Raw genomic sequence first — 26,971 nt, forward strand, 5'->3', positions numbered from 1 at the left:
TGGTGACTGTGGGGGCCAGTTTAGTACAGTGAACTCATTGTCATGTTCAAGAAACCAATTTGAAATGATTGGACCTTTGTGACATGGTGCATTATCCTGCTGGAAGTAGCCATCAGAGGATGGGTACATGGTGGTCATAAAGGGATGGACATGTTCAGAAACAATGCTCAGGTAGGCCGTGGCATTTAAACGATGCCCAATTGGCACTAAGGGGCCTAAAGTGTGCCAAGAAAACATCCCCCACACCATTACACCACCACCACCAGCCTGCACAGTGGTAACAAGGCATGATGGATCCATGTTCTCATTCTGTTTACGTCAAATTCTGACTCTACCATCTGAATGTCTCAACAGAAATCGAGACTCATCAGACCAGGCAACATTTTTCCTGTCTTCAACTGTCCAATTTTGGTGAGCTTGTGCAAATTGTAGCCTCTTTTTCCTATTTGTAGTGGAGATGAGTGGTACCCGGTGGGGTCTTCTGCTGTTGTAGCCCATCCGCCTCAAGGTTGTACATGTTGTGGCTTCACAAATGCTTTGCTGCATACCTCGGTTGTAACGATGGGTTATTTCAGTCAAAGTTGCTCTTCTATCAGCTTGAATCAGTCGGCCCATTCTCCTCTGACCTCTAGCATCAACAAGGCATTTTCGCCCACAGGACTGCCGCATACTGGATGTTTTTCCCTTTTCACACCATTCTTTGTAAACCCTAGAAATGGTTGTGCGTCAAAATCCCAGTAACTGAGCACATTGTGAAATACTCAGACCGGCCCGTCTGGCACCAACAACCATGCCACGCTCAAAATTGCTTAAATCACCTTTCTTTCCCATTCAGACATTCAGTTTGGAGTTCAGGAGATTGTCTTGACCAGGACCACACCCCTAAATGCATTGAAGCAACTGCCATGTGATTGGTTGGTTAGATAATTGCATTAATGAGAAATTGAACAGGTGTTCCTAATAATCCTTTAGGTGAGTGTATATACATGGAAAAAAAGGAGGCACGGAAGAGTAAACAGAGCATGACGAGAGATGCATCTCTTCGGATTCGATTCGGGAGTCAAATAACCAGTAGTGACTGCCACAATGAAGTGTGTTCAGTAAAATAAAAAAAAGGTTTGTTCAGATTGCTTTTGCTGATCTTTTAAATAATGTGATGTAAAAGAATTGTATTTCAGGTTTCACACCTCGGCACCTTCTGTGTATGAATTCGAACAGAGCATGGATGTTGCCTATCAAGAACTTAACAAGAGGAACAACCAAGAAAGGACCCTGAAATGCTCCTTTACCCAGGCTAATGCTGAGGGCTGTCCACAGCATCAGAGTAACAACTCAAAATAGAATACAGATATAAGCTCTCTTCATATAGACTACAACTATAACCAATAATATAAGAAAGCGTTGTTTATGTGTATGTTGTGCATGTATTTTAGGAAGTAAAATCAGCTTTCATTACTCTAAACACTAATTAAAATAAAGGCCAAGCAACCAATAGATTTAGACCCATTAGAAAAATACAGAAACAAAACACTGGAGAGTGATTGACAGTAATTTCATCTTGCTTTGCTCAAACAGATCCATGCAATGAGAAATGCAGTTATCATTATACTATCAACATCAATTAATATCAGAAGAACATGATTAAACATTTAATTCATGTTTTTATCTATAGATGGTATCCGTTTTTGAAGGTGAATTGGCTTGGGTTAGTATCAGTCATGCATCTGCTCAGACAGGGATATCCGTTTGGATGACTTACTCTAATTGGAGTCACAGAAACAGACAGATAGTAAGTGAAATAACAGATTATAACAAAGGTTAAAAAATGTACGCAGTCACAGGCTGTTCATCACAAAGCCAGGCCCATTAGTCTCAGAGAGGATTTCACATCCAAGAGTTATTTTTATTGACTTCATTAAGATGTCTTAAACAGGGCTGTACTTTCATAAAAACAGTTTAGCCACTTATATTATTCTAATTCCGCACAAAGGAAAATACATTGCTATTAAGATAAGTTTGCCAAGCTGAAATCTGTTTTTGGGGCTTGGGGGTGTGTTCCTGCAAGATACTCATGGCTGTGCTGCCTGACACTGGCTGCACTAACTGACACACAATCGCAATGCATCCCTGCCCCCTGCTGCTCATAATGTAGACTACAAGCATCAAAACTAGGAGCCTCATTAACAGAAAGGGCTGCAATTCTTTATTCCTTTTCCTGCTTTAATGAAAAATGAGAACCGTGAAATTGTTTGCCACTTGTTCGATGTGTTCCAGTCAGATTGTGTTTTATGACTGATAATGGGAAGCTGTCAGACCAGCCGTTTTCCTTCTTTTAAAGAAGTTTAGTTTCCATTTTAGTTTTATAGCAGCACCAGACAGGATTCCAAGCTGACAGGTGTGAGCTCTGTTACAGATCTGTATCAATGTTTGCCATACTAAAGAGGAAGATCTGTGTTTTTAAAAACTCAATACACTTAAAATAGATTTGTCTTGAAACATTAATATATTTAAGATAATATTCCTGAGTGTGCACTGGAAATTCTGTTATTTTCTAGTCTGATTATTGTGCCACTGATTTTCAATGCGTTTCATTCTAATTTCATTAATTTAATTTATTTCAGTATGGCAAACATACAAGCTTAGTTCTTCCATAATATTGAAATACATGCCAAATGAGAGCACCAAATGAAGGTAAGCAATACTGCTATTGCTGCCAGGATCCAGTAATAATGTAATAGGGCTCGTATTCAAACCATTAGAAACTTAAAATACACACAGAGTTGGATCATACAAAGCTCATCATCTGATTTTTGTCAGCTATAGAAGGGGTCTTACTTGAAGGTCAGCTCAAACACGGATCCTCCGCTGTCATTGCACACAGCAAGTGTTGGGTCATCTGTGAACTAAGGGAAATCAAAGTGCATTAGCTTTAGTTATAAAATATAACTATAGAAGACTTTTTCCAGTTTTGAATCTTGAAAAAAAGATCAGGTTTTGATTGTTTCTTTGCTAGCTTACAAATCGTAGTAGCCTTTTAAGTTGTTTTAAAAGTAAGATCTCGGGTTAATTCACGTTTCTCAAATTTAAAAGAGCAATAGTTACAATTCTCTGGTCTCTCGTTATGGGCAGAAGTAAACAAATTATGAAACAGAGACATAAGTGATGATAGAAACTGATACAAACCAGCACAAGAGAAAATAAGTATCATTTCTCGTCTTTACAGATTTCTCAAGCTGTTGAATCTCTCGCAGGACTTTTTTCTCTCCAGCTGCTTTTCATTGAATTACAGCAATATCAGTACATTGCTTTTCATTTGTGTCCCTGCAGTTCTACAACACCCAGGTTTCCAAATCTCTATGGTCCTGGATCTCATGTCACTCGCGCAACAGAACAAACAGCACCAATCATCCAGTGCACAGAAATGGCAAACAGGATGGATACCTTATTTTTGCTGTTAATGATGCAGTGCTTGTAAAAAGTTCTCTGTTGTGAAGTACAGCACAGTGAAAAGCCAGTGGCACTGCCTTGGCATGAGGCTGGGAAGCTTGTGCTGTGTAGCACCTAACGAGACAGCCATCAGGGGTTGGCAAACCCCTTCAATAAGTGGGCAGAATTTCCGGGGATGATTACGAAGAGTTACCTTGACGTGCAGGACAGCAGTCCCTGGAGGATGGGCATCTGTGATGGTCCTTAGCAGCTTTCCATTGGCCAAATCCCACATGGTGATCTGGGTTTACACATAGATACAAACAGGCCAATAAATACAAATAACACTCAAAAGGTTTGACTTTTATTACTCTGCCAATACTGTTTAAGGCAAAACCAACTGTATGTATGTTCTTATTTATTAGGGCAGCACCAACCTTGCAGGTAAAATGATATAACAATCATGAAGTGAAGCAATTGATTGTATGGTCTGTGTACATTTCATTTTTCAGGGATAATAAAGAAGTTTTGACTTTGACTAATACTTCTCACATTCCACACCCCCCTAGGCTTTGCTTTTATCTTTCAAAAGTGAAGGCTTCATAACTTTGTTGGCAGCTCTCAGGAGCCAAAAGGAAAGTGCAAATTTCATTTTCTTATTTTAGACATTCTGTACAAAGATGTGAAATCAGGAAGTAGAAAATGGAGACCTGAAAAGTGTACATATATGTCATGAACTGCACTGAGGTGCCAGTGTCCTCTTTCTGTTCCTGAACAAAACCAAGAGCAGCCTCGCTCAGGACACACAACAACCCTGTGTCCCAATCGTCTCTCCTCAAAATCAACAGACCTACTCCATTTACACTTGAATTTTAACTTGCATGAAGCAAAAACATGTAATCAGGCTGGTTCTACCATTTATTTTTAATACTAATAACTAGTCAGGGTTCCCACAGAAATCAGATTTTTTTTTTTTTTTATTCATGACTTTTCCATGATAATTTTCTGATTTTCCATGACTAAATTATTTATTCGTTTACAACAAAAATGCTGGAAAGTTGGAAATGTACACAGAAAATAATGAGGATATTGATAAACACAACAGGAAAGAACCACATAATCAGCTTTTTTCATGACGGCTTCCTCCTCCCCTTACAGCCATCCAATCCACCCACTTTAATAAAACATACTACCATCCACTAATAAACACAAAGATGTACATGCAAAATTGAACCTAGTACTGTCTGATCAATGTATATGTAGTATACATGTTAATTACAATAGAAACCATACAAAACAACATGAACAATCTATTTAAATGATTTTAGCAGTAATTCTGAATTGCCTTGAATATAAACTACTATACATCAGTTTAATTAATAAAATAAAAACAGTTCAGTAGGGGCCTACAGTAATCCTCTCGTACGCTGCTTTTAGACGACTGCTTTGTTTTAAACTTTGAAGCTTTAATTTTTTCTAAAAAAAATATATAAATAATGATTTTCACCAATAACTTACAAGATTGTTGTGTTTGAGGAGTTTTATACGCATTTTACACACTCAATGTTATTTTCAGTTTCTTATTGGTAATTATTTATTATGAAACACTACTTCACAAGCTTGTTTGATATTATGACATGATCTTGTCAGCACAACTCACACAGACACTTGCTGGAGGTCATGTGTTTAATATCCCGCTGTATGATTGGCTCACACGGAGGTTGGTCAGCATTGAACCATTGAGGACAGTGCTGGAGCTGACAATAAAGCAGCACGTAGAAAGCAAGAAAGAAACTCTGCAAAAGTGAGCTTTGGGATAAACAGTGTATATTGGTAACTTCTGTAGAACTTGTTTGTGGTTTTGAAATAAAATTTTATTTCTTGAATAGAACAATATGTATTATTATTATTATTTACTTGATTTAAAATAAAATATGCATATCATACATTTGGCTACTTAATTTTAATGCAATAGACACTTCATAAAGTTTGAGCATTTAATGTAGACAGGGGTTCTCAACACTGGTCCTGGCGAATGTCAAATTAATCACTTAATTTGCTCAATTACAGGTTTGCTTAAATAACCAAGAGCTGAAAGAGCAGGCGAGAGAACATTAGAAGAGACAGTGGTTTTCAGGACCTGGGCTGAGAAACACTGCCTACATTAAATGCTCAAACTTTATGAAGTGTCCGTTGCATTCAAATTAAGTAGCCAAATGTATGATATGCATATTTTATTTTAAATCAAGTAAATAATAATAATACATATTGTTCTATTCAATAAATAAAATTTGATTATTTCAAAACCGCTGATGTAGGCTATAGTAAAACCTTTTTTGATCACCTTATTAAATACTGTGAAATTACTGGCTGAATGGTCAGATTCTGTTCAGAATGACATAATCTTGTAGTACAAGAACGTCATTTTCCATGACTTTTTATATTTTGGACATTTTCCATGACCATGACTTTTCCATGACCGTGGGAACCCCGACTAGTGTTTCAAGCCCGGGGACCCGGGGGAACCGAAAACCCGGGCAACCCGGACGATTTCTAAACCCCAGGTTTGGCATAGGTATAAAACCGGTTTGAAGAAAAAAAAAAAAAAAAAATCATACTTGCATGCATAGCACAACAGTTATTCAGTATTCTTTCATGTATTTTTTCATTCGGTGAGAAGATTGAAGCGGGAATGTTCATTCAGTAACCTGTCGGCAAAACCTACAATATAATTGAGCACTATTGCAAAATACAAGGAGTATTTTTCCGATTCAACCTCGCTTTGGTTCTTTGGTAAACGGCCAATCAGCCAAATGCAAAAAGTATCCAAACAAGGTATTGCAAACAGCTGGGGGCTCTACAAGGCTTTACAAGCTTCAGTTTATAGAAATGATCAATACATAACTATGTGAATAAATAAATAATAATAATAATAATTATTATTATAATAATGCAGTATAACTGAGTTTGTGTTTAATTTCAGCTCTACATAAAATACAGACACAAAAAAGGCGTTTATTATTTTACTTATTTAGCATTACCTTGTTGATATAGCCTGGGTTTCTAGTTTAATGAATAAAATAAGGGGAAAAAAAATAAGATTTCAGGAGTTCAGTCAACTAATTAGTTTGATGTGCCCAACAGTGTGTGACAGGGTGTGGCGTGCACCTGAAAGGTGCCGTGGCTCGGACACTGCGCTGAGCGTTGTATAATTGCTTTTGTGAAAGAGAGGAGAGAGAGTCATCAGAAAAGTTTAGAGTGAGCTTAGTGTTTTTTTATGTACTTATTTTTGTTTCCATATTGCTTATTTTTCCAATTTATATGCCTATGAAATTTGTCATCAAGCCCGGGTGGCGCGGGGAGCCCGGGTTTATACATTTTAAACTCCAAAAACCCGGGCCTGGAATTTTCTCCCGGTTTTGGAAACGCTACTAATAACTGTAAGAATGCCTTGATGTGGTTGGCATTCAAAGACCTGGGTTATATTCCTGTTGACCAGCAATGCAATACACAAGGTTAGAGCAGATTTTATGACCTGTGCCTTGGACGGGGCACTGCACTATACCTGTCCTTTGGCAAAGCCACAGAGCAGCCTGGTACAGTCATGGTTGATGCTGAGGGCCGACACCGCTCCATACTGCGCCCCCACCGCCGTGCTACCAAGACACAGACGCAAAGCCTGGTTGGGGTCTATGGAGATAAAGATGACAATTCAGGAAAGAAAAAAAAAAAAAAAAAAACACAAATAACATCAGATCTGGATGCTCACATTTCATGCCCATGTAAGCCTTTTGCAAACAGACTTATTTTAGGTGCTAGTGTGAAGGCGGCTCTGGTTCCAGAAACCTCCTCTCCATGCTTATAGTGGGAGTATGACCCAATTCCACTGCTTACTGTTTGCAGATAACATACATCACCCGCTCTAGAGCTTTCCTCCAAATCCCAAAGCAAATCAGACAGTACGCAAAACCTAGCTACTGTAATCCCTCCATCACCAAGTCCTGAATAGCACTAGTGGAAACTGTAGCATATGTAGGCTAATCGAGCACAGAAATAGGAGAAACGTCAATTTGAGAGGCTAGTTCTTGAATTGCCCAGTTGCTGACCTTGCCCTGACCTGAATTTTGATTTAAAGGAGAAACTTATTTGTATGTGAAAGCCGCCAAGTAAAATAAATGCTCTTTTTAAATCTTTATCTACAATAATGTAACAGTGAACAATGAAATTGAGCCAAAAATACTGACAGCTTAACTGGCATCACAAGCACAATGCTCACGGGGGAAATAAAAACAACAACAACACTTACATCATGCTCAGTCCTAGAAGCTGATGCTTTCTGCTTGTTCTTATTACAATGCCCATGACAAGACAAAGCTTTTGAAGCCTATTTAAGATAGCACAAAGTGAAGGATAGATATTGAGCAAGCTATCATACCTTTTCCTGTTAGTCCCACAAAAGCCAGAAGACAGCAGGAAAACATTCCAAAAAAGCAGAGATATAAACATGGGCATCATTTGATTATAATAGAGCCGTGACACAGTCCTGTCACAACCCAATATATTGTTTTTGAATCCTTACATCCTTGAAAAACACATTGCTGAAAACATGGTGACCAGAACCCAGGGCAATTTAGAGTAGCCAATCAACCTGTGGCTGTGGGAGCAAACCAGAGGACTCAGAGAAAACCAACATAGACACAGGAGAACATGCAGAGTCAAGAACCAAATCTGGGTCCCAGACGCTGTGAGGGTTTTGAATCAGACAGCACATTGTGATAGTTCTCTTGTAGTTTGTGATAAACCCTATGAAGTTACTTATACTTTCATTTCTCTCTAGTGTACTGTATGCGATTGCAATCCATTAATATTTAATCAAAGACAAAACAAACAAATATTTTTCTTTTAAAGGTGCAAGCGATCTGGGACCATACTAAGGATCTTACGCAGATCAAAACGTAGAATTCTTCGTATGATATTATAATAAAGGCTGTATTAAGCGGATGTATTAAGTTTAAGAGTAATTTTTACTTTTTTAGTGATGCACTACGCTAGACATCTGAGGGGCTTGGGGTAGCATTTCTATGTGAAAATAGCATAATAAGCAACCTCAGACTTCGGCAACGCATGGAGCTTCAAATCACACCCCTCTACGCATGATTCTCTGTTTGTATTACCCAACATTAAACACATCCTGCCAACCTTACAGTCTGCACTCACCAAACACCAGGGCAAGGCCATGTGAAGTCCCCACTGCAATAACATTGGATACAGTCTGCAAATAAATAAAAAAAACAGGCTGCTCAGGGCTACAGTGTAAGAATAAATCAAATCCACAAGCCAATATGGGACTAATTTATCTAAGAGGTTGCAAGAGTTGTCAGTCTTTATGAGTAACAGGCACTGACAAAGCCTTATCTCAACTGCTTTTGCAAAATTCACAATTGTTTCCAGTTTGCTTGCAGATAGGATGAGTTGAGAATGACTCGGTCTGTACAGCATGCTCTATTTGACAAAAGGAATGCATCACTTACTATGGCAGTTGGCAAGCCAGCATCAACTTTGTCCTGAGAGAGGAAACAAAATATATATAACCATCATTAGACTTTGTTTCCCTTCTCCCCCTCTCCAGCCACAGTGACACCTTTACCAGGAACAGTCAAGAAATGAACTACAATGTTTACACAAGCCGATATGTTACACAAACTGGTTCTCCTCAGGCAGATGTTTGAAGGAAGCCCCCCCAAACTGCAGAGAAAAACATAAACCAGGCATGCGAGACACTCACAGCAGCTGACACAATCTGCGCAGAAATCCCCTTCAGCGTGCTGTGGCGGAGCACTGAGCCATGGATGGTGGCACTGCAATCTGCTAACTTCTTCCTTCTGTAAGACAATAGGAAGACAATACAGTCACCTCAGTATCACGCATCTGCTTTGGCAGCTGAATACACTGCAGGACCATGAACGGGGAAAAACCAGCGCACCTTTTAAAATGAGTGCGGTCTCCACTGTCCGAGCTGGCGAGAGAGGAGGTCTCACAGGAATGAGTGTCTATGTTCTCCGTGTTCAGCAGGGAAGTGTCCTCCAGGATAAAGGGTTCGTCCTCATCCTCAGGCTGAAAAGCACCAAAGCATAAATATTGTCCATGAGGAAGACAGGTACTTAATAAAGAAAGGCGATGGCAGTAAAAACTGACGTAGAGTTTTTACCGTGTATGGCATATATTGCGAGAAAAGCAACATGTCTTACCTCATTCAAGATGCTTTCAAGCGTGGGAGGGGTGTCTACTTGAGGGATGTCAAACTCCTTGTCATCTATCTGTAAACAAATAGTCTTAATTATAGTGCCTATTAGGAAGAGAATGAGCATCTCGTCTGTGGCATTAATTTGGATATCCATGATGTTGCTGTTTTGTAAAATACAAGAACATTCATTCAAACATAGTGGTGCATGAATATATTTTGTCGGTGAAGGTAAGGGTGATATAGGGACAAACTAGGAAGGATAGCATTGCATCCCAATTGAGTTTATCAGAAGTAAACCCCGGTCCTCATCTCCACAAACAAGCAAAGGGACGTAGTTGAGCTTACTTGTACATTTCAGACCGATGAACCATGCTAGAGTTGTGGACTATAACTGAGAGCATAACTGTAGCCAAACCCACAGATTGCAGAAAAATCACTTGTCCTACTATATATCTGACATCAGAAAGTGGGCAATGGACACAAAGTCAAAATCTTATCCAACACCACGTCTTTACTATTTCCCATACAATAATATGTGTATTTGTTTGAGAAAAGCTGCAGACAACTCATTATGCATTGCAAACCGTCATGTCCGGCTTCACAATTAAAGCACACAAAGATCAAATAAGATGAAAGATGTCGGGTGTGCAGAGATGAACACATAAAGCTGAATTAAGGACAGTAACAGAGGTCTTAACAGGAGGGCTCACCGCGTCAATGTCCATCAGATTGAGCTGAGAGGAAGCCGACACCAGGCTACGTGTTTCTGGCGACTCCGACATGGCACAGATGTAGCCGATATTTACAAAAGATTAAAATAAGTATTTATGAATCCGGCTGTTTTGGTCCAGCCATGGACACCGCGATGGCTGACGCGGAAGTGACGACGCATCAGGATATCACATGCCTCAGACGCCGCAGAAAAAATACATTGCTTAACCTACCCTTCTGACTCATTTTATTGTACCAGCGTATTATGAGTTACACAATTATTGTTACTTCTGTTCATTGCTTTATAAATGATTTAAAGGGCTTGAAAGTGTGAAGATTTAAGTATCCTTCTTCTAGTTTTAGGCTACGCATAGGAACATATTTTTCTACCGCACACATATCTCTATATGCAATTATACGTAAACCGCATTATTAATCACATAGGCGCTTTTGAGAGGCGTTATCGGTCACATGGTTCACAATGCTTAGCAACGAGAAACGCTACAATTATTATTACTGCGGGACTGACGCACAGCTTCATCGGTAAGGCCACACCATTTCTAAAATACTAGTTTTGCATTATTATTCGTAATAGCCTATTGTACATGTGCACATTGTAGTAAATTAATTCCCTCACCAATTATATATATATATATATATATATATATATATATATATATACATATATACATATATATATACATATATATATATATATATATATATATATATACATATATATACATATATATATATATATACATATATACATATATATATACATATATACATATATATATACATATATATATACATATATATATACATATACATATATACATATATATATATATATATATATATATATATATATATATATATATATACGTATACATATATACATATATATACATATATATATATACATATATATACGTATATATACGCATATATATATATATATACGTATATATACGTATATATATATACATATATATACGTATATATACGTATATATATATATATATATATATATATACGTATATATACGTATATATATATATATATATATATATATATATATATACGTATATATACGTATATATATATATATATATATACACATATATATATATACACATATATATATATATATATATATATATATATATATATATATATATATATATATATTGCACTGCCTTAGAAAAACCATAAGATGTACCAGTTAGGTTTGTTTAACAGATTTAATTTGAAATGTAATCTCTTAAACAGGATATTTGGCAATGGCTGGCAAAAAGAAAGAAGTTAGCCTTCAGGTATGTAAAGTGTAATGAACATAAATTAAGACCATTTGTATTAACTCTGTAGTACCTGCTTACTATTATTCTTAACAGGTAAATAGAATAAAATGGGTACATTACACTGAGAATTAGGTTACTTAAAATGTAAGATCTTTCTAGGTTTGTTTTGTGTTTGATTATTATTATTATTATTATTATTAGTAGTAGTAGTAGTAGTAGTAGTAGTAGTAGTAGTAGTAGTAGTAGTAGTAGTAGTAATAATATTAATAATAATGTTACATTTATTCATGACTGAACATCTTATTTCAACACTGCTTTCTGTTCATTATTACTGAAAAGGTGTACTGCCAGGAGAGGAGTACTTCCTTCGGTGCTCTGCTGCTAGTGAGATTGAAATTAATTCAGCATCATAACTTCAGATGCGAGTCAACAGAAGGATTAGGCCTATTTTCAATATTCTGAGTTGTTTGAACATTTTTTGTAGACAGCCATTACCAACCAGGAACAATGGGATGAGATGCTGGCCATGAAAGGATTAAATGGTAAATCCTGTTCTTCCTATATAAACCAATGAGTGAGTGACAGAAATACAGTGAAACTGAGTGCTAATGTGCTGGAAGGGGCCACATTAGTGACTGGAATTGTTGGTAGGTTCAATGCCATCAATGTCATGCGTTTTTGTTTGTATTGGATTATGCTTTGTTATAACATGGACTCTTAAGCATGCAATCCTTAAAAGCATTTGAAAATAAAAATACATTTGTTCCTGTGGAAGACTAAAAAATGCATTTTAAAAGTTTGTGTTCAACAGTAGAGGTCGATTTAAATATTTGTTACATTCCATGAAGTCTAAGCCCCTCATTTCTGTCCCTGCAGTCATAGACATCTATCAGCGGTGGTGTGGGCCCTGCCGAGCCATTGTCAGCCTCTTCCGTAAAATCAAAAATGAACTGGCAGAAGACCTCTTACATTTTGCCACGGTAACCTCTCCAAAGCGGCAAAGTGAAGTGCTTAAAAAGCAAATAGTCACACTGATGTCCTCAAGTCTTGGTTTTGTTTTCTTCCTTTCAATTTTTCAGGAAGGGGGCCTAGACATTGCTTGTTGAAAATTGCTATGAATCACATAACTTTCATGTTAGCAAGGACATCATGAATTCTATTTAAATACACTCTGTGACCTGTGCATGACCTACAGTGAAATGGCATTACAGTATTTGTAGCAGTTGCACCAACGTCAAGTTTGTTTTGTTCGTTTCTAGCCGCTAGAGTAAGCCTGTCATGTCAATGTTGTACTTTTTAATGTTTTTACTCATTCGTAAAAATGAATGTATCTTGAAAATGAGAAATCACCTTCTATAGTCGTGGTTCACAACCCTGGTGGAGGCTCTCTGTGTCTCCTGGCTTTCATTCCACACTCGCTCGTCAAACTTTCCTGAAAGATAAGACCTTTTTAAGAGTTCAAAACAACTTTGCTTAGCTGCATTTCTTTTTCCACAGGCAGAGGCAGATGGCATTGATGCCCTGGAGCGATACTGCGGAAAGTGTCAGCCTGTCTTTCTGTTTTATGCAGTAAGTGCACTGTGATGCGGGTACAATTCACTTCTGCCCTATCTTTGAATATGAAAGTTTTTGGTGTTTCTTCACTGTGACATTTTTAGATTCTTCCTCCCCTGCTGATATGTGACTCAGAACACTTCAAATCAAGGGGAACGATGTAGATGTTGATGAAGAAAGTTTAAGAGTAAAAAGACAACTGGAAAATGATATTGTACACATGTATTTAAACACCACCATCCCTTGCATTGCACTCTGACAATGTCCTTCAGTGTCACACGCCAGGCTCCCATCCTGTATAGGCACAACAGTTTATTGATGGTTTGTGTGTTTGTGGTTTCAGGGAGGTCAGCTGGTAGCTGTCGTGAGGGGGGTCAATGCTCCTCTTCTTCAGAGGACGATTGTGGAGCAGCTCGCCGCAGAGAAGGCAGTGATGGAGAAGGGCCTTGAGCGCAAATCAGTAAGACACGAGACAGGAAGACACTTCACCAAGACAGGAATATACAGTTAGCATTCAAACGAGTGTGCTGCAGCAAGATATTATTAAAACTGGAGAGAAAGTAAAACAAAATGACATTAAAACAGAAGCAGGAGAACAGCCTGATAAATTACTTTATATAATGTTTCAGCCTCTCTACTCTTCAGCTTACTGTGTAACGGTAGTTTACCCGAGTGCCAGGCAAATAATCACATTTACCAATTTAAATTAACATTAACACCATATACTATATGGTATATAACCAATACTAGGATGCAGCAGGGAATACCGGGAAGCTAAATCCCCTCTTCCTACTACACCCTATAAAACCAGGAGAGCGCTAAGGGAGACCACACATGCAACACACAACACAACCCTTAAATTTGTTAAATAACAATATAATTCCCAAAAGCACAAAATGTGTCACATACTACGTTAGCTAACTTCTCTGTACATTCCACATCATTAGATGAGCAACAATAAAGACAGGTTCATTGGCATTCAAGAGCTACTGAGTAGAAACAATGTACACAGCATTAAGAGTCAAAGCAATTGAACAATTAAGTCAAAGTGTCACACAACTTCCCACCAAGCGTGTTTTCCTGTGTGGGTAGCGGCCGACACATACAGGGATGTCCGGAGTCCAAAAGTAGGGTAAAAAGAAAGTGCTTTTTATTTACAGTGTCCCGCACGCCCCTCAGACAGGATACTATGTCTAACTATATTGATATATACTGTATATATGTACAGTGAACATCAGACAATACAGCAATAGTGATCACCAACAAGAAAAAACAAAAAACAAAAACAAAAAGTTTTCACTAATAAACAGGAAACAGTACACTGTTTTCGCTAATAAATTAGAATAGCACAGTACACTGTTAGATCCATCTGTTACATTTTACCTTCTTCATTAATCTTCCTAGAAAAATAGCATTAAACCAGAGATGATCAAGACATAATCATAATAATGCAGCCAAGCATAAACCAAACTGAAGAACTCTTTTAGGGATGAGACGGCAGATCAGGAGTTCAGGTACAAAAAGCAGTCTTTATTTTGGATACACAAGCGGCTTTGGGAAAAAAACAGAGAGCGAGGCAGTCTCACTCTCCACAGCGTTCTCAGAGGGCGGCTCCCCAAGCTAACACAAATATACAGTCACAGTGTTATACGAGAGGTGCACAGAGTCCAATCAGTCCCAACCACACATCGGCTGTTGTGCCTGGAGACAAGGTTGCCAGGCAATGGTTCGAGGTCATGGTTGTCTTATCTGAGAGAACATTCCTGAGGAAGAGATGTAAATGATGGGATGCAGTTGCCCCAAACTGACACTGGAACAAAGAAACAGTGTGAGAGACACTTAAGCAGAGAGAGAGAGATATATGATTATATATACAGTACATAGCAGGATATATACTTTTATTGATATGCTAAGCTGACATACATTTTATTATATTTATAAACTTTAGCAAGACCTCAGGGTCTTCACAAACCAAAGAAGAACCCCTTCAATTCCAAACTCGATCGCCATGCTTGTCTGGTCGGTCACTCCACTGCCAATCCTTCATCTCCACACCACCGAGCTCCTGCCGTATCGACCCCGGTGCGCTGGCTGGAATGCCCCCCCGGCAAAGTGTCCTCCTCTCCTGGCTCGGAAGAATACTATAACCAGGTCCCCTTTGCGTATCGTGACTGCTATAAAAGCTACAAGTCAAAGCTAAAAAACAAACAAAAACTATTAAAAGAAAACATGCGGCTTGCGTTAACAAGACGTGCCCCACCTGGACCCCCAAACCCATCCTATTCCGTCTGCTGTCCATCCTTAATGCAGTTCACACGACTTCCCTCTGCAATCAACTCTCTCCTCTTTTAAAAGGACGTGGAAATACTGCGTCACATGATGCGTCACAACTGAACAACAGTAGGGTGTTTTTTTATATGGTCTGCAGGTTTTACAAATAAGCACTGGACTCAAAAAGCCTCCCAGACAACAGTAAACTATCAAACGTGTTTCCAGGGCTGGAAGGGAAATTCACTGCCAATTTCCCCCATGTGCATTAGATTCAAGATGAAGGCCTGGTGGAAGAGGAGAAGCAGGAAGAGATGAATGACAAGGAGCAAAGTGATGAAGAGGTCCTTGGTAAGATAGTTGTTTATTTTTGAGGGAAACAAGTTGTCAGATTCCATTCAATATTATAGGGCTTTCTTATGGGAGTATTTTATAGTTGAGGCTCTCTTGCTGGTCCACTTAGCCTGAAATAAGTCTCACTGGGCAGGGAAGAATAATATCCTCAGTTTTCCTATGGATATCCACTGAGGAAGACCAATTCATATTATACACTTACTCTAAACCCATTCAGGTAGGCCTATACTGTATATGGGTGAATACTAATAGTAAACATCAGTTTATTGGCCCCTGAGGAACAAACACAGTGTAATTCAGCCTATTGATTTCCCTGCTTTATTTTACAGCAGTTCCTGCCAGCAAGTCGTGCACTGTGGCAATCATCAAACCTGATGCAGTGGCACATGGCCAAGTCAACGAAATCATCATGAAGGTAAAACATGCAGAGAATTTTGATTGTGCTTGTCAGAAGAAAGTCAGGAGTGTTTAGTAGGGGTTACATTATTATCCCTAACAATAGACAGACTGAAAAACATGCAGAAAAAACCATAAAACATAATAATATTGTAATGAGATACAAAACTGCCTGAGTTGTAATGCTTGTTGTATTAAGGTGGTCTAGCCAGGAAAAATAGGGCGGTGACTACAGATAATGACTCCCACATCAAACGCTTGACATGGTGTAATTGTGGTTAACCTGTACCAAAAACCTGGTATGTGAATGGGAGTAATTTTGCAAGCTTGTGACACCTGTGACCATGAGGCAGCTGTGAGGCAATAGCAGAGCCAAGATGTTGAATTGATCCTGTTGCTGTCAATTCCCTCATGTGTGAGACATAGTGAGTGATTACTTAATTATTAAGATTTTTCATCCAACCTCTCCAGTTTTACATGATTCAGTAGATTTTTTTTTCTTTGAATTTAGAGATCTTTACCCAATTATTCTAGAGTTTATTTAGGTTAGAGTATTAGAGAGAGAAAAAAAAAACTCTTGTCAATCGCAGGACAAACCATCTTGAAATGGCAGAGCACAGCCGCACAATGTTGAGTTTCCAATCAAAGTTTCCAATCATTCTGCATGTCTGAAGTGTGCTGTGTAGTCACCCTGGCCTTTTCAAGGAATTGACCTCTCTTGAGCAGCCTGTGTGGGTTGGTGTGAGACACAGTAATTTCATCCTGATCTGTGAGTACCTAGATGGTTATCTTGTTTTGTGTTTAGTGTTTGTGCGCCTGCAACTGAAATCCTGGCATGCTGGGCATCTCGCAGCTTGGGGGCGATGCTGCATCCGGGACGTCAATAACAATGGCACAACAAAATAATACACAGGGCTCTGGCAAAAAACGTCCCTACACCTCTAGCCCTGCCTTCATCAGTACTAAGCCCTCAACAAACTACCCTAACTGCTACAGAAAAAGGGCGACACCTGCTCGCTCCTAACCTAATGTATATAACAAAGGAGTCAGTGTATGCCCATGGTTTCTTACCTAGCCTTTCTCCATACAGACAAAAGCCCCATTCACACTGAAATGACAGCAAAATGCAGGCAACTAATTGACAATAGTTAGAATTGTGTCACCAACCTGTTGGTTCATCAATAACACTCCGAATTGCTGCGACTACATTATTTTCAACCTCCACCATTTCTAACGACCCGGTCAATTTTTTCTTTATGGTCACAAGTTCTTGTTCAAAGGTGGCTTAACCATGTTGTGTTGTGGTCAAAACACAAAAATGCGCCCCTATTGTAATTGGTTATGTCAGTTAGCTGACGCACTGCGTCGATAATGCAAGGACGTGAAGCGTCAATTGCCGGCATTCGTTTTCCTGCTCCATTCACACAGACCCGTTGCTGGAAAACTGCTGGCATTTAGATTAGGTCCCGCGGTGGAAAATTGCTGGTGTGGAAATGCCAGCATAAACCAATTCACACAGCCCTTGCCAGCAACAAAATGCCACCAAAAACTCGGCATTTGTTTCTGTGTGAATAGGGTAAAAGAGAGAACATAAACGGCACCACACAGATTCACAAGGGCAGGGACATAACAATGGCCATATATTGGATACCAAAAGGGGTGTCCTACTTCTGGATAAGTATGATGTAACAGAAATTCTGTAACAGAATGGACAACATGCCATTATCTACCTCTTGCTAGTCTACTGATAGTATTGTAAAAATTGAACTAGTCTTCACAAGGAAGAAACAGGGATGACTACAGATCATTTTAAACCCTGACTCCTGCTTTATCCCATTTTGCTAAACTAAATGGATGTATGTTCTTGTGTTCTCACACACTGCTAGATTCAAGAAGCTGGATTTGAGATTGTAGCCAACGAAGAAAGGACACTGAGCGAGGCCGAAGCACGAGATTTCTACCAGCACCGGGCCTCAGAGGTAACCAGCAAAGCAGCTCCCTTACTGGGGAACATACTGACACAGAGGGCATGGCTTTGGGCCAGGTCTGTTGATCTGAAGGTCACAATACTTCAGTCATTTTAAACTCACAGAGAAATGATCATCAAGGAATTATCATGCCTAGAGATCGGGAGCCTGAAAGTATAAGAAACGCTATTTAGACAAACTAGAGGACTCCTTCAAGCTCAATAAACAATGAGCAAAGATCCCAAGTAGGATCCGACAATAGGTTTAATTAGGCCTGAAAATATGAAGCAGTTCTTTATACAGAAATGCTGAATGCCAGGTAATTATAGCTAACTGCACTTTATTTTGATAAATGCCTTGATTACATTTTAGAACTGATTAGCTGCCTTTCTTCCCACTGTGGTGGGAAATGCATTTACTGAGACAATATTATCTCCACTGCCCTGTAAGACTTTCATATATAGAGCTTTGATCTTGGGTTTTAATTGAATCAAAGTAATGTAGATCAAATTATCAGACTTTGCTGTTTTGTACATATACACCAATATTGCCAATATTTTTTTTGTTCAAAGATATGAAATCTTTAACACTCTTACCATATTGCTACCAGTTTAATATCTTAATTTGACACATTTTATATTATATATACACTATATTGCACTGAATTGTGAACCACTCAGTCTCCTGTTTGACAGCCCTACTTCGAAGAGTTGGTGCAGTTCATGTCTAGCGGCCCATCCCACGTCTTAGTGGTGTCCAAGCCCGAGGGCTGTGATGATGTCATCCCAGAGTGGAGGGAGTTCATTGGCCCCACTGATGTTGAGGAAGCCAGGAGGGAGAAACCAGAGAGGTATCCTGCCAATTTTGCTGTACTGGGGTTAATACTTTCCCACTGTTTTGTTTGTCTTTCTTACTCTTTAGCTGTGCTAGATGACATCCTGAGTCATTTTCGGCCGAATACTCATTTTCCATGTCATGCCATTTGTTTTTCTAGCAAATGGGTGTGTGAAAAGCTAGAGAGGCACATTATCAGCATATAAAGCCCACTGTGTTAGATCATTATGAAGAACATTGATGTTCTGAAATGTCTTTTCAGAAGCAATGTTCTTTTCTCCAGCAGTTTGCATTAGCATGGCAAATTAAATCACTGCTTCTGCATGAACAATGAATGGGAAGACAATGGCGTGCATATCACAGAAAATGCAACAAGGAAGGAGTCAAATGGGAATGCACGGGAAATGATTTAAACTAATTCTTCCACGGGCCAAGTTAGGCACGGATTGTACCTGGAGTGCTGTGCTGAAAAGCAAACTGGGATTCCATATTTCTGCATTTTAAGGGAGGAAAATGGCCTAGGTTCAATAAAAATGTCATACTGAGCAGGCATACAGTTTAGCAGAAGAAATCTGTGGGTCTGAGGTCAGTTTATCATCATAATAGAGAATGTAGTTTGTAGTATACAGCCCTGGTCCCAGAAAGCCAGAGTCTCCAAGTTACATGTTTGTTGCTGTTACCTGCCTATAAAAACTACAGGATTGTGGCTGCCCAGGATCAGGGTTACAAAACTCGGGACTAGGAAATAATACAGGAGGCTTCTGGGTTAGAGTTGCAGTGGGGTCTGGACATACCAAATTGAAATAGGAAAACAAGAGACACATATCAAGGGTTTAGGGGAATTGATGTTGGAGTAATGTCTCTGGAAATAACGTCTCTGCAACAGTCAAGGCTTCTCTGAATTTAATGTAGCGCTTCAAAAATGCTCCAGCAAAAACCACAAATAGAGGTATTTTTTAAACAGCCTTGGATCTAGTCTCATGTCTTTCCCTCAAGACCTCCCAGCATGCTTGGACCACAAAAGCTTTGACACCATTCCCAAAATGGGAGACTATCAAAGCCATTCATAAAAGACAGTGGTTTCTTTGAATTGATGTCAACACTATTTCACCGCAACTTTTCAAGGAAAATCTGAAATCAAACTGCAGACTTTGAAATATAGTAACTGATTAAAACGTGCATATATATCACCATCAGCCTACACTGATCAACTGCTGGATGAAGGCTCCCCAAGATGTTTCCACTTGCTTCAATCTACAGCTTCTAAAGGAAATACTCTCCTTTCTCCCTAGCCTACGAGCCCAGTACGGCACAGAGACCCTCTTCAATGCCATCCACGGCAGTGACGACAGTCAGCAAGCCAGTAAAGAACTGGCGTTCTTCTTCCCCAACTTCAAAACTAATTCTGCAGACGCACATAGAGAGGAGACGGAGAAGGTGGCAGTGGAGCGGACATTGGCCCTCATCCGGCCTGACATTTTAAAGGCAAAGAAAGGTACCAGATAGCTGTACTGTGCCGTCACCCACATCACTAGACCACACCAGCAATTTCAATCTGCATCACACACACAAGCAATGTTCTCTTCTCTTATCACTTTCTTTCAAATGATAAAATAAATTATTCTTTTACCTATGTTCAGGGACTCATATCGTTCACACAACTCACTTGCAGAACATTGCTTTTCCCTAGTGTAACAGTGTGAAGTTGAATAAGGATAAGGGAGAAACCCCTTTTTAAAAAAGACTGTTTCAAAGCTTGGTCTCCATGGTGATTCTGTATATTGAGTTATGGAGTGAAATGTATACTCATTTAACTGTTGTAGCAAGATTTTCAAACAGAGTTGCAAAACAACGGTTCCGCATTCTTGAACCATGCCAAGTTGAAACTGTAGAGTCCTTACCAATGTCAGAGCAGTGATAGGCAGTAAGTGACACTGCGTGGCTGTGTCTGCACAGAGGAGATCTTACAGCGCATCCAGGAGGCTGGCTTCACCATCGCCATGCAGAAGGAGCTGATTCTGACCGAGGAGCAGGTGTGCCAGTTCTACAGTGAGCACGTGGAGGAGGAATACTTCCCTGCACTGCTCAGCAACATGACCAGGTAACAGCCTGCTGACACACTGGGCCAGGGGGGCACACACACACACACACACACACACACACAAAACTGTAGCTGGCTGTAGTTATCAGGCTTGCAGAAAGAGGCAGTCTCTGTGGAATTTCCCAGGGCTAGGTTCTGAAACTGTGCTGTGCTCTGGCTTCAGTGGGCCCGTCCTGGCGCTTGCTCTGGCCAAGATGGGAGCGGTGGAGCAGTGGAGGAATATCCTGGGTCCAAAGGACATCATGCAAGCCAAAGAGGATGCCCCTGACAGGTCTGTTTGAACAGAACTTCTGTTAGTTTAACTCTTATGTATTTATGTTACATTTCAAGGTGCAATACCTGCAGGGAAACATTTATTTTAAATATTTATTTAAAGATAGTTCCCCAGTTGGCTACACTTTGCAAGACTCATGTCAGAAGCTGATTGGGCTCTCTAGGGAGCACGGCAAATATGAAACAAAGCAGAAGTAACAACAGAAAGCAGCGTGCCAGGAAAATGCTCAAGTTATAAATTACTTTTGAAGGATTTCCTATTGACAGTGGTTGTGTCTGCCTCTCCCCAGCCTCAGAGCCCAGTTTGCAGTGGAGAGTGTCCCGATAAACCAGCTGCATGGCAGTGGCTCCAGTGAAGACGCAGCCCGGGAGCTCAGTTTCTTTTTCCCCCAGGAGCAGACCCTGGCAGTCATCAAGCCAGACGCTATGGCAGAGCACAGAGGTACGGAACAGTCCAGGCCGGCCCCAGAAGAGCAGTCAGCACAGCACACTGCAGACTTATTATCTGTGGACCTGTGGGCTGGGTCTCCTTTATTAATGTGTGTGTGTGTGTATATATATATATAGTACAAAGAGCCCGTGCATAATAAGCCACAGGAAGCTTCAACTTCAACTGAAGCCGTTTCAACACGGTGTCTCGTCATGTGTCCAAACTGACTGGCATTCAGGACAGACACAGACATTGTTTTGTTTCCCCCAGTGAATCCAAGACTACTACACTATTTCAAATGAGTCATCAGTGAGATCCCATAGTTGCTCATTTGGTAAAGCTTGGCTTGGGTTTGCATCTCCTGCCATTCCATTGGCTGTACAATGGGCACATTATGTCTTGCAGGATCTTGTATTGTTTGACCTCTAACCTTATAACTCAACTATGTCCCCCTGGGTCCGAATGGAGGCGCAGTAGTGAGATGATTGGAGCTGGCCGTTACAGTTTGGGGCATGCACAGCAGGCAGAAACCTATTGTGGATTTGGAAATTCCTAAAAGTTTCCAAGCAAAACGAGCAAGTGAATGACAATTAATGTGTATGCAGCTCCCTACCAACGCCATTAATACCCCTGTGGTGCCTCTCACCTTACAGATGAAATCCTCGAGAAGATCTGCAGTGGAGGCTTCACGATCTCCCAGATGAAAGAGACCATGCTGTCTAGAGAGATAGCCGAGGAGTTCTACAGAGAGCACAAGGGCAAGCCATTCTTTGAGAGTCTGGTTGACTTCATGTGTCGGTGAGTTTCTCACTGCCTCATTATGGATACCCAATCCACTGTGTCAGACAGACCATCAGTAAGCTATTATCAGGCAGATGGACATTGTCTCTTTGTGTTCAGAGTGTGAAGTCTAATGAAGCATGATTTTATTCATGTATGTTTCAAATATATAGTGACTCCAATAAATACAATAGTTTCACTCAAATTAAGAATCACTGTATACATCTGATGTAGAAGCCCTAAAACAATATACTTTTGTCCATTACATGAATACATTATCTGGAGAGTAACAGTTTTCTCTCCTATTCCTATAAGGCCTCATTATCTTGGCTACTGTTTTTAAAAGTAGTTAGTAGCATATATTATGTCTCAGTTATTAATCAATTGGATTAACTAAACAGAAAAAAATAAAAGACACTTAAGAAAGACAGCAACAAAATCAACAAAACTTGCCTCTCAGTGACTTGTAAATTAACTGATCAATTCCACTGTAACCTGCCAGGGAATTGCTGATCCAAAAACAAGGCATTTAATGTCATACTGCTTTCTGTATGAGCAGATATCTTCACCTCTGCATGTGTCTTGTGCATAACTTGTCCATTAGTAATGAGGATTGTCATCTCGTCCTCTGGAAACATGACCCAGAGGAATTGGCTACATTAGATTTCTGAGATTCTCTGCATCCAGTTCTGACATGGAATTGCTTAATCTAATTAGCACTGCTAAATCAAATTAGATGGACGTTTTGATTAATACCACCACAGAATGCTATAACCTAATTTCTAGTGCCCTTATACCTACAGGCCTAAATATACAAGGGCAGTAATGAATGTGTCTTCAGAAAAAATTTAATCAACCATATAATCAAGTGACAGTGGTCTGTTTACCTCTCAGCTCTAAAACCTCATGTGCACCCCTCTGTGGGTTTAGGGTCAAATATCGAAACATGAGGATTTATTAAGTTCCTCCCTGCTGTTTTTTTTCTTTCATTTGATGATCCTGAAGCCCGGGACAATGCTGCTATAGTCTCAAACTGATTTGGTCCCTTTGGGACTTGACTAATCTACCCAGTTAAATTGTGGGGGGCAGCAGTTAGTCAGAATGAAAAGTAACACCACATCAACATACACAGGCACTCACTGTCCATATCGCAAAATATGGGCAGATCCCACAGGAACAGAACTTCACCCAGTTCCTCCCCATGTTCTGCTGCACCAAGAGCTCATGATTAAATGTGGCCTTTGCGAATTACCTGCACTGATTCCACTGTCTGTGTGGCCCAGAGGTCCGTGCATGATGATGACTCTAAACAAGGAGAATGCCGTGGAGGAGTGGAGGGCCATGATGGGCCCAACAGACCCAGTAGAAGCCCAGCAGACCGCCCCGGATTCCCTGAGGGCCCGCTTCGCCAAGGACATCCTGGAGAACTCAGTGCACGGCTCCTCTAGCCAGCAGCAAGCCATGGAGAAGATCCGCTTCATCTTCGGCGACATTACACTGGAGGCAGGAGAACGCCTCCAAGGCACTGCCACCCTCTCTGGTGGGCACTTTCATGGTGGTATATTGTGGGGGGGATGTCTGATGGGGTTGCATACTCCCTGTGATTCCCAGGAAACCAAGTCTGAATAGTTATATTTCCTGAGGAATTAGAAAACTGTATTCCGATTAGCCAACAGCACAATTCTCAACCTTTGTTTTTATTTCCCAAAACAGACACTTATGTTAAGGTTTAATTACAGATGCTGCTTAATTAAGGAATCTGAAAATCTGAGTTGGAAAGATATAAATCACATTGCACTACATGCATATTGTATATACTTTATCGCATATGTGCAATGTCAACATTTAATTTCATGCATTATAATTTTAAGACTACATTGTAAATAATAAATTTGGATGATTTACTGTTGTTATTCCTATTATATTAGATGCTCCAGCCCTGCCTGCAGATGCAGAGGCAACTGAGCAGACACAGGTGTCCCAGGAGGCGGCCTCCCAGAGCGCCGAGCAGCAAGAGCCTGCAGAGACGCACAGTCAGACAGGAGGTGAGGAGGCCGAGGGCAGAATCATAACTGTTATTAAGGAGAGAGGGAGAGGGACAGCGGGTGCCCGACCTGTGGGGGAGCCCTAAGCACAAATTGGGGTGGTTGAGGCTGTGGTCCACCAGGCTTTCCCAGATGCCTGGACAATCCGATGCGGAGTCAATCGGGCAGATCTGGAGAGCCGCTCGATTGGCCTTCCCCGCAGCAAGCGCAGAGCAGACCACAAGACTGGTCTAGGCGCAGAAGAAAAGAGCGCCAGGGACGAATACCGCCAGTATTGTCATTGTTATTCTTATTATATTAGATGCTCCAGCCCTGCCTGCAGATGCGGAGGCCACTGAGCAGACACAGGTGTCCCAGGAGTCGGCCTCCCAGAGCGCCGAGCAGCAAGAGCCTGCAGAGACGCACAGTCAGACAGGAGGAGGTGAGGAGGCCGAGGGCAGAATTTCAGCTGTTATTAACTTTGAGGAGACTGAGGGCTCTCTCAGTAGAACAGCCGTTCAGTCAGACAGTTTCTCTAAAGTACCTGTACTCCTGATGTTCCACACCTGTTCTGGCTGCACATCCAGTTATGCAATTTTTATGCTTCTCTGCCATTGTTTCTCATTCGATTCAACTTTATTGAGGAGAGGAGAGAGGGACAGCGGGTGCCCGACCTGTGGGGGAGCCCTAAGCACAAATTGGGGTGGTTGAGGCTGTGGTTTAGCATGCTTTCCCAGATGCCTGGACAATCCGATGCGGAGTCAATCGGGCAGATCTGGAGAGCCACTCGATTGGCCTTCCCTGCAGCGAGCGCAGAGCAGACCAAGAGACTGGTCTGGGCGCAGAAGAAAAGAGCGCCAGGACAGGCAGCTGCGGCACCAGCGAGAAAGACCTGAATCCGCAGGATGGCCGTGACAAGCTCCTGCTACAGGCAGCAACTGAGCCAGTGAGCAGTGCCCAGCAGCAGCAGGAGGCAGGTGAGTCCAGCGGCGAGAAACACAAGAGGGACTTTGAACAGAGAGCACAGATAAATGGCTGGAGCGACAGAGAGAAGCTGATACAGTTGACGAGATGCTTGAATGAGAAGGCCCGGTAAGAGGGAGGCTATACAGAGTGACGAAGAGGAGACTCAGCTGGGAGAGCAGCGCCAGGGGCACCCGCAGCGACTGGGCTACAATAGCGAGGGTCCACCGGAGGAGGCCTCCGCTGAGTCAACAAGTCCTGCGGAAAAAGAGAATGTCCGCAACCGAGAGCGGAATGACAAAGTCACTGAGGTTACGCTGGAAGACAGAGGGCGGAAGGCCATCTTGATGAGGATGTAAACAAGATGCCCCCCTGGTACAATGTTGAGGCTCCGCCACCAAAGTGCCAGGAGCCGCTGGTGGCACAGCGGCTTCCACTCCAGTGGTAGATTCTATGTGCCCGAAGGGGAGGCACGGCGAGAGAGCAGACGGGTGGTGGCCAACCTAAAGCACCACCCCAACAGCAGATGGTGGTTGCCCATGCAAGGGGTCCACCAAAGGGTAAGACGAGTTGCGTCTGAGAATGGGACCTGGTGCAGTGGCGGTGTCTGATGCAGCAGGGTGCAGACACACAGGACGCAAACATCTCAAGAGGAGTGGGGACCAGAGGCTGTAAGGCGGTAGCGCTTCTCCACCGACAAGGAGTCGATGCCAATTCGGAGACGGTGCGTGCTTTTCCAAAGCAAAAAAACTGGTTCCCGGCCGGCACGGAGACGCCTTTTCGGGCACCAAAAACTTGCTGGTCTGGAACATGTAGTGTCCAAGGAGTGAGACTTTTTGTTGATACACTCTATAGCAGTGCACGTCTTACAGGACACCAGTGATGCTTTAAGGATTTCAAGAGCTAAACAGGCGAGACCTAGAAGGATAGTGACTATACTTTCAGTAATTAATAAAGTGCCACAACAGTATACTAGCTTTCTCAGTTCAAAATATCCACTTACACTCATCTCACTGCCTCCTCTAGCACGTGTTCCACACGGGCCTACAATATCTCGACAATCCAAATACACTAAAGGCAATCTAGGCCATTTAATTGAATGACAAAAAAGCAGGAAATGTTATCATACTACACATACAACAGCTTAACAAAGGGGAAATAATCCTCTACTACTTGATGTACTTATATGGTATTCTTGTTACAGGAAAAGACGCGTCTTGACCTGAAGGATGTGCACACGGCAACAATGCTGAGACAGCGCAGCCTCTCTCAGATACCACCTCAGGAGACATACATTACACTGCTGTATAGGAACTAATAAAATGGGATTCAAAACTGCAAA

General features: G+C 41.0%; 2 protein-coding genes across 7 annotated transcripts in view; one reads left to right on the forward strand and one right to left on the reverse strand.

Annotated features, from left to right (window-relative positions):
• The window catches only part of vps8 (VPS8 subunit of CORVET complex), a 183,437-nt gene extending 172,890 nt beyond the window's left edge, over nt 1-10,547 (reverse strand). For all 5 annotated transcript variants that reach the window (XR_010804780.1, XM_066688393.1, XM_066688391.1 and 2 more), the window contains exons 1-9: nt 10,381-10,547; nt 9,675-9,743; nt 9,410-9,540; nt 9,212-9,308; nt 8,958-8,990; nt 8,644-8,698; nt 6,992-7,116; nt 3,641-3,727; nt 2,836-2,903 (exon numbers count right to left, since the gene is read on the reverse strand). Coding sequence is in view for 4 of the 5 variants with exons in the window: in XM_066688393.1 (XP_066544490.1) it covers nt 2,836-2,903; nt 3,641-3,727; nt 6,992-7,116; nt 8,644-8,698; nt 8,958-8,990; nt 9,212-9,308; nt 9,410-9,540; nt 9,675-9,743; nt 10,381-10,452 (737 nt within the window). In the remaining variant the exon portion in view is untranslated. The remainder of the gene's footprint in view (nt 1-2,835; nt 2,904-3,640; nt 3,728-6,991; nt 7,117-8,643; nt 8,699-8,957; nt 8,991-9,211; nt 9,309-9,409; nt 9,541-9,674; nt 9,744-10,380) is intronic.
• Nucleotides 10,548-10,688: 141 nt separating this feature from the next.
• LOC136711844 (thioredoxin domain-containing protein 6) lies at nt 10,689-26,971 on the forward strand. Of its 2 annotated transcripts, none has more exons than XM_066688394.1 (19): nt 10,689-10,924; nt 11,657-11,700; nt 12,170-12,227; nt 12,562-12,665; nt 13,183-13,254; nt 13,583-13,699; nt 15,780-15,858; nt 16,191-16,276; nt 18,144-18,236; nt 18,920-19,074; nt 20,351-20,553; nt 21,015-21,159; nt 21,323-21,430; nt 21,723-21,874; nt 22,516-22,660; nt 23,926-24,182; nt 24,571-24,687; nt 24,989-25,108; nt 25,404-26,827. In XM_066688394.1, exons 1-19 carry the CDS (start codon nt 10,789-10,791, stop codon nt 25,760-25,762), a joined length of 2,550 nt encoding a protein of 849 aa, XP_066544491.1. In that variant the 5' UTR covers nt 10,689-10,788; the 3' UTR covers nt 25,763-26,827. The 2 variants fall into 2 exon arrangements, with proteins under 2 accessions (XP_066544491.1, XP_066544492.1); XM_066688395.1 differs by lacking the exon at nt 25,404-26,827 and adding an exon at nt 26,834-26,971 and having other exon boundaries at nt 10,697-10,924.

The sequence above is a fragment of the Amia ocellicauda genome, chromosome 16 (assembly GCF_036373705.1).
Source record: "Amia ocellicauda isolate fAmiCal2 chromosome 16, fAmiCal2.hap1, whole genome shotgun sequence".
In the NCBI taxonomy this organism is placed as follows: domain Eukaryota; kingdom Metazoa; phylum Chordata; class Actinopteri; order Amiiformes; family Amiidae; genus Amia; species Amia ocellicauda.

Excerpts from the sequence above, each read along its gene's own strand:
- LOC136711844 (XM_066688394.1), top strand. The coding sequence starts at position 10,789 with ATGCAATTATACGTAAACCGCATTATTAATCACATAGGCGCTTTTGAG. Across the intron at positions 13,700-15,779 it reads AGGGCCTTGAGCGCAAATCA|ATTCAAGATGAAGGCCTGGT; the intron begins GTAAGACACGAG and ends CATGTGCATTAG. Across the intron at positions 21,160-21,322 it reads CTGCTCAGCAACATGACCAG|TGGGCCCGTCCTGGCGCTTG; the intron begins GTAACAGCCTGC and ends CTCTGGCTTCAG.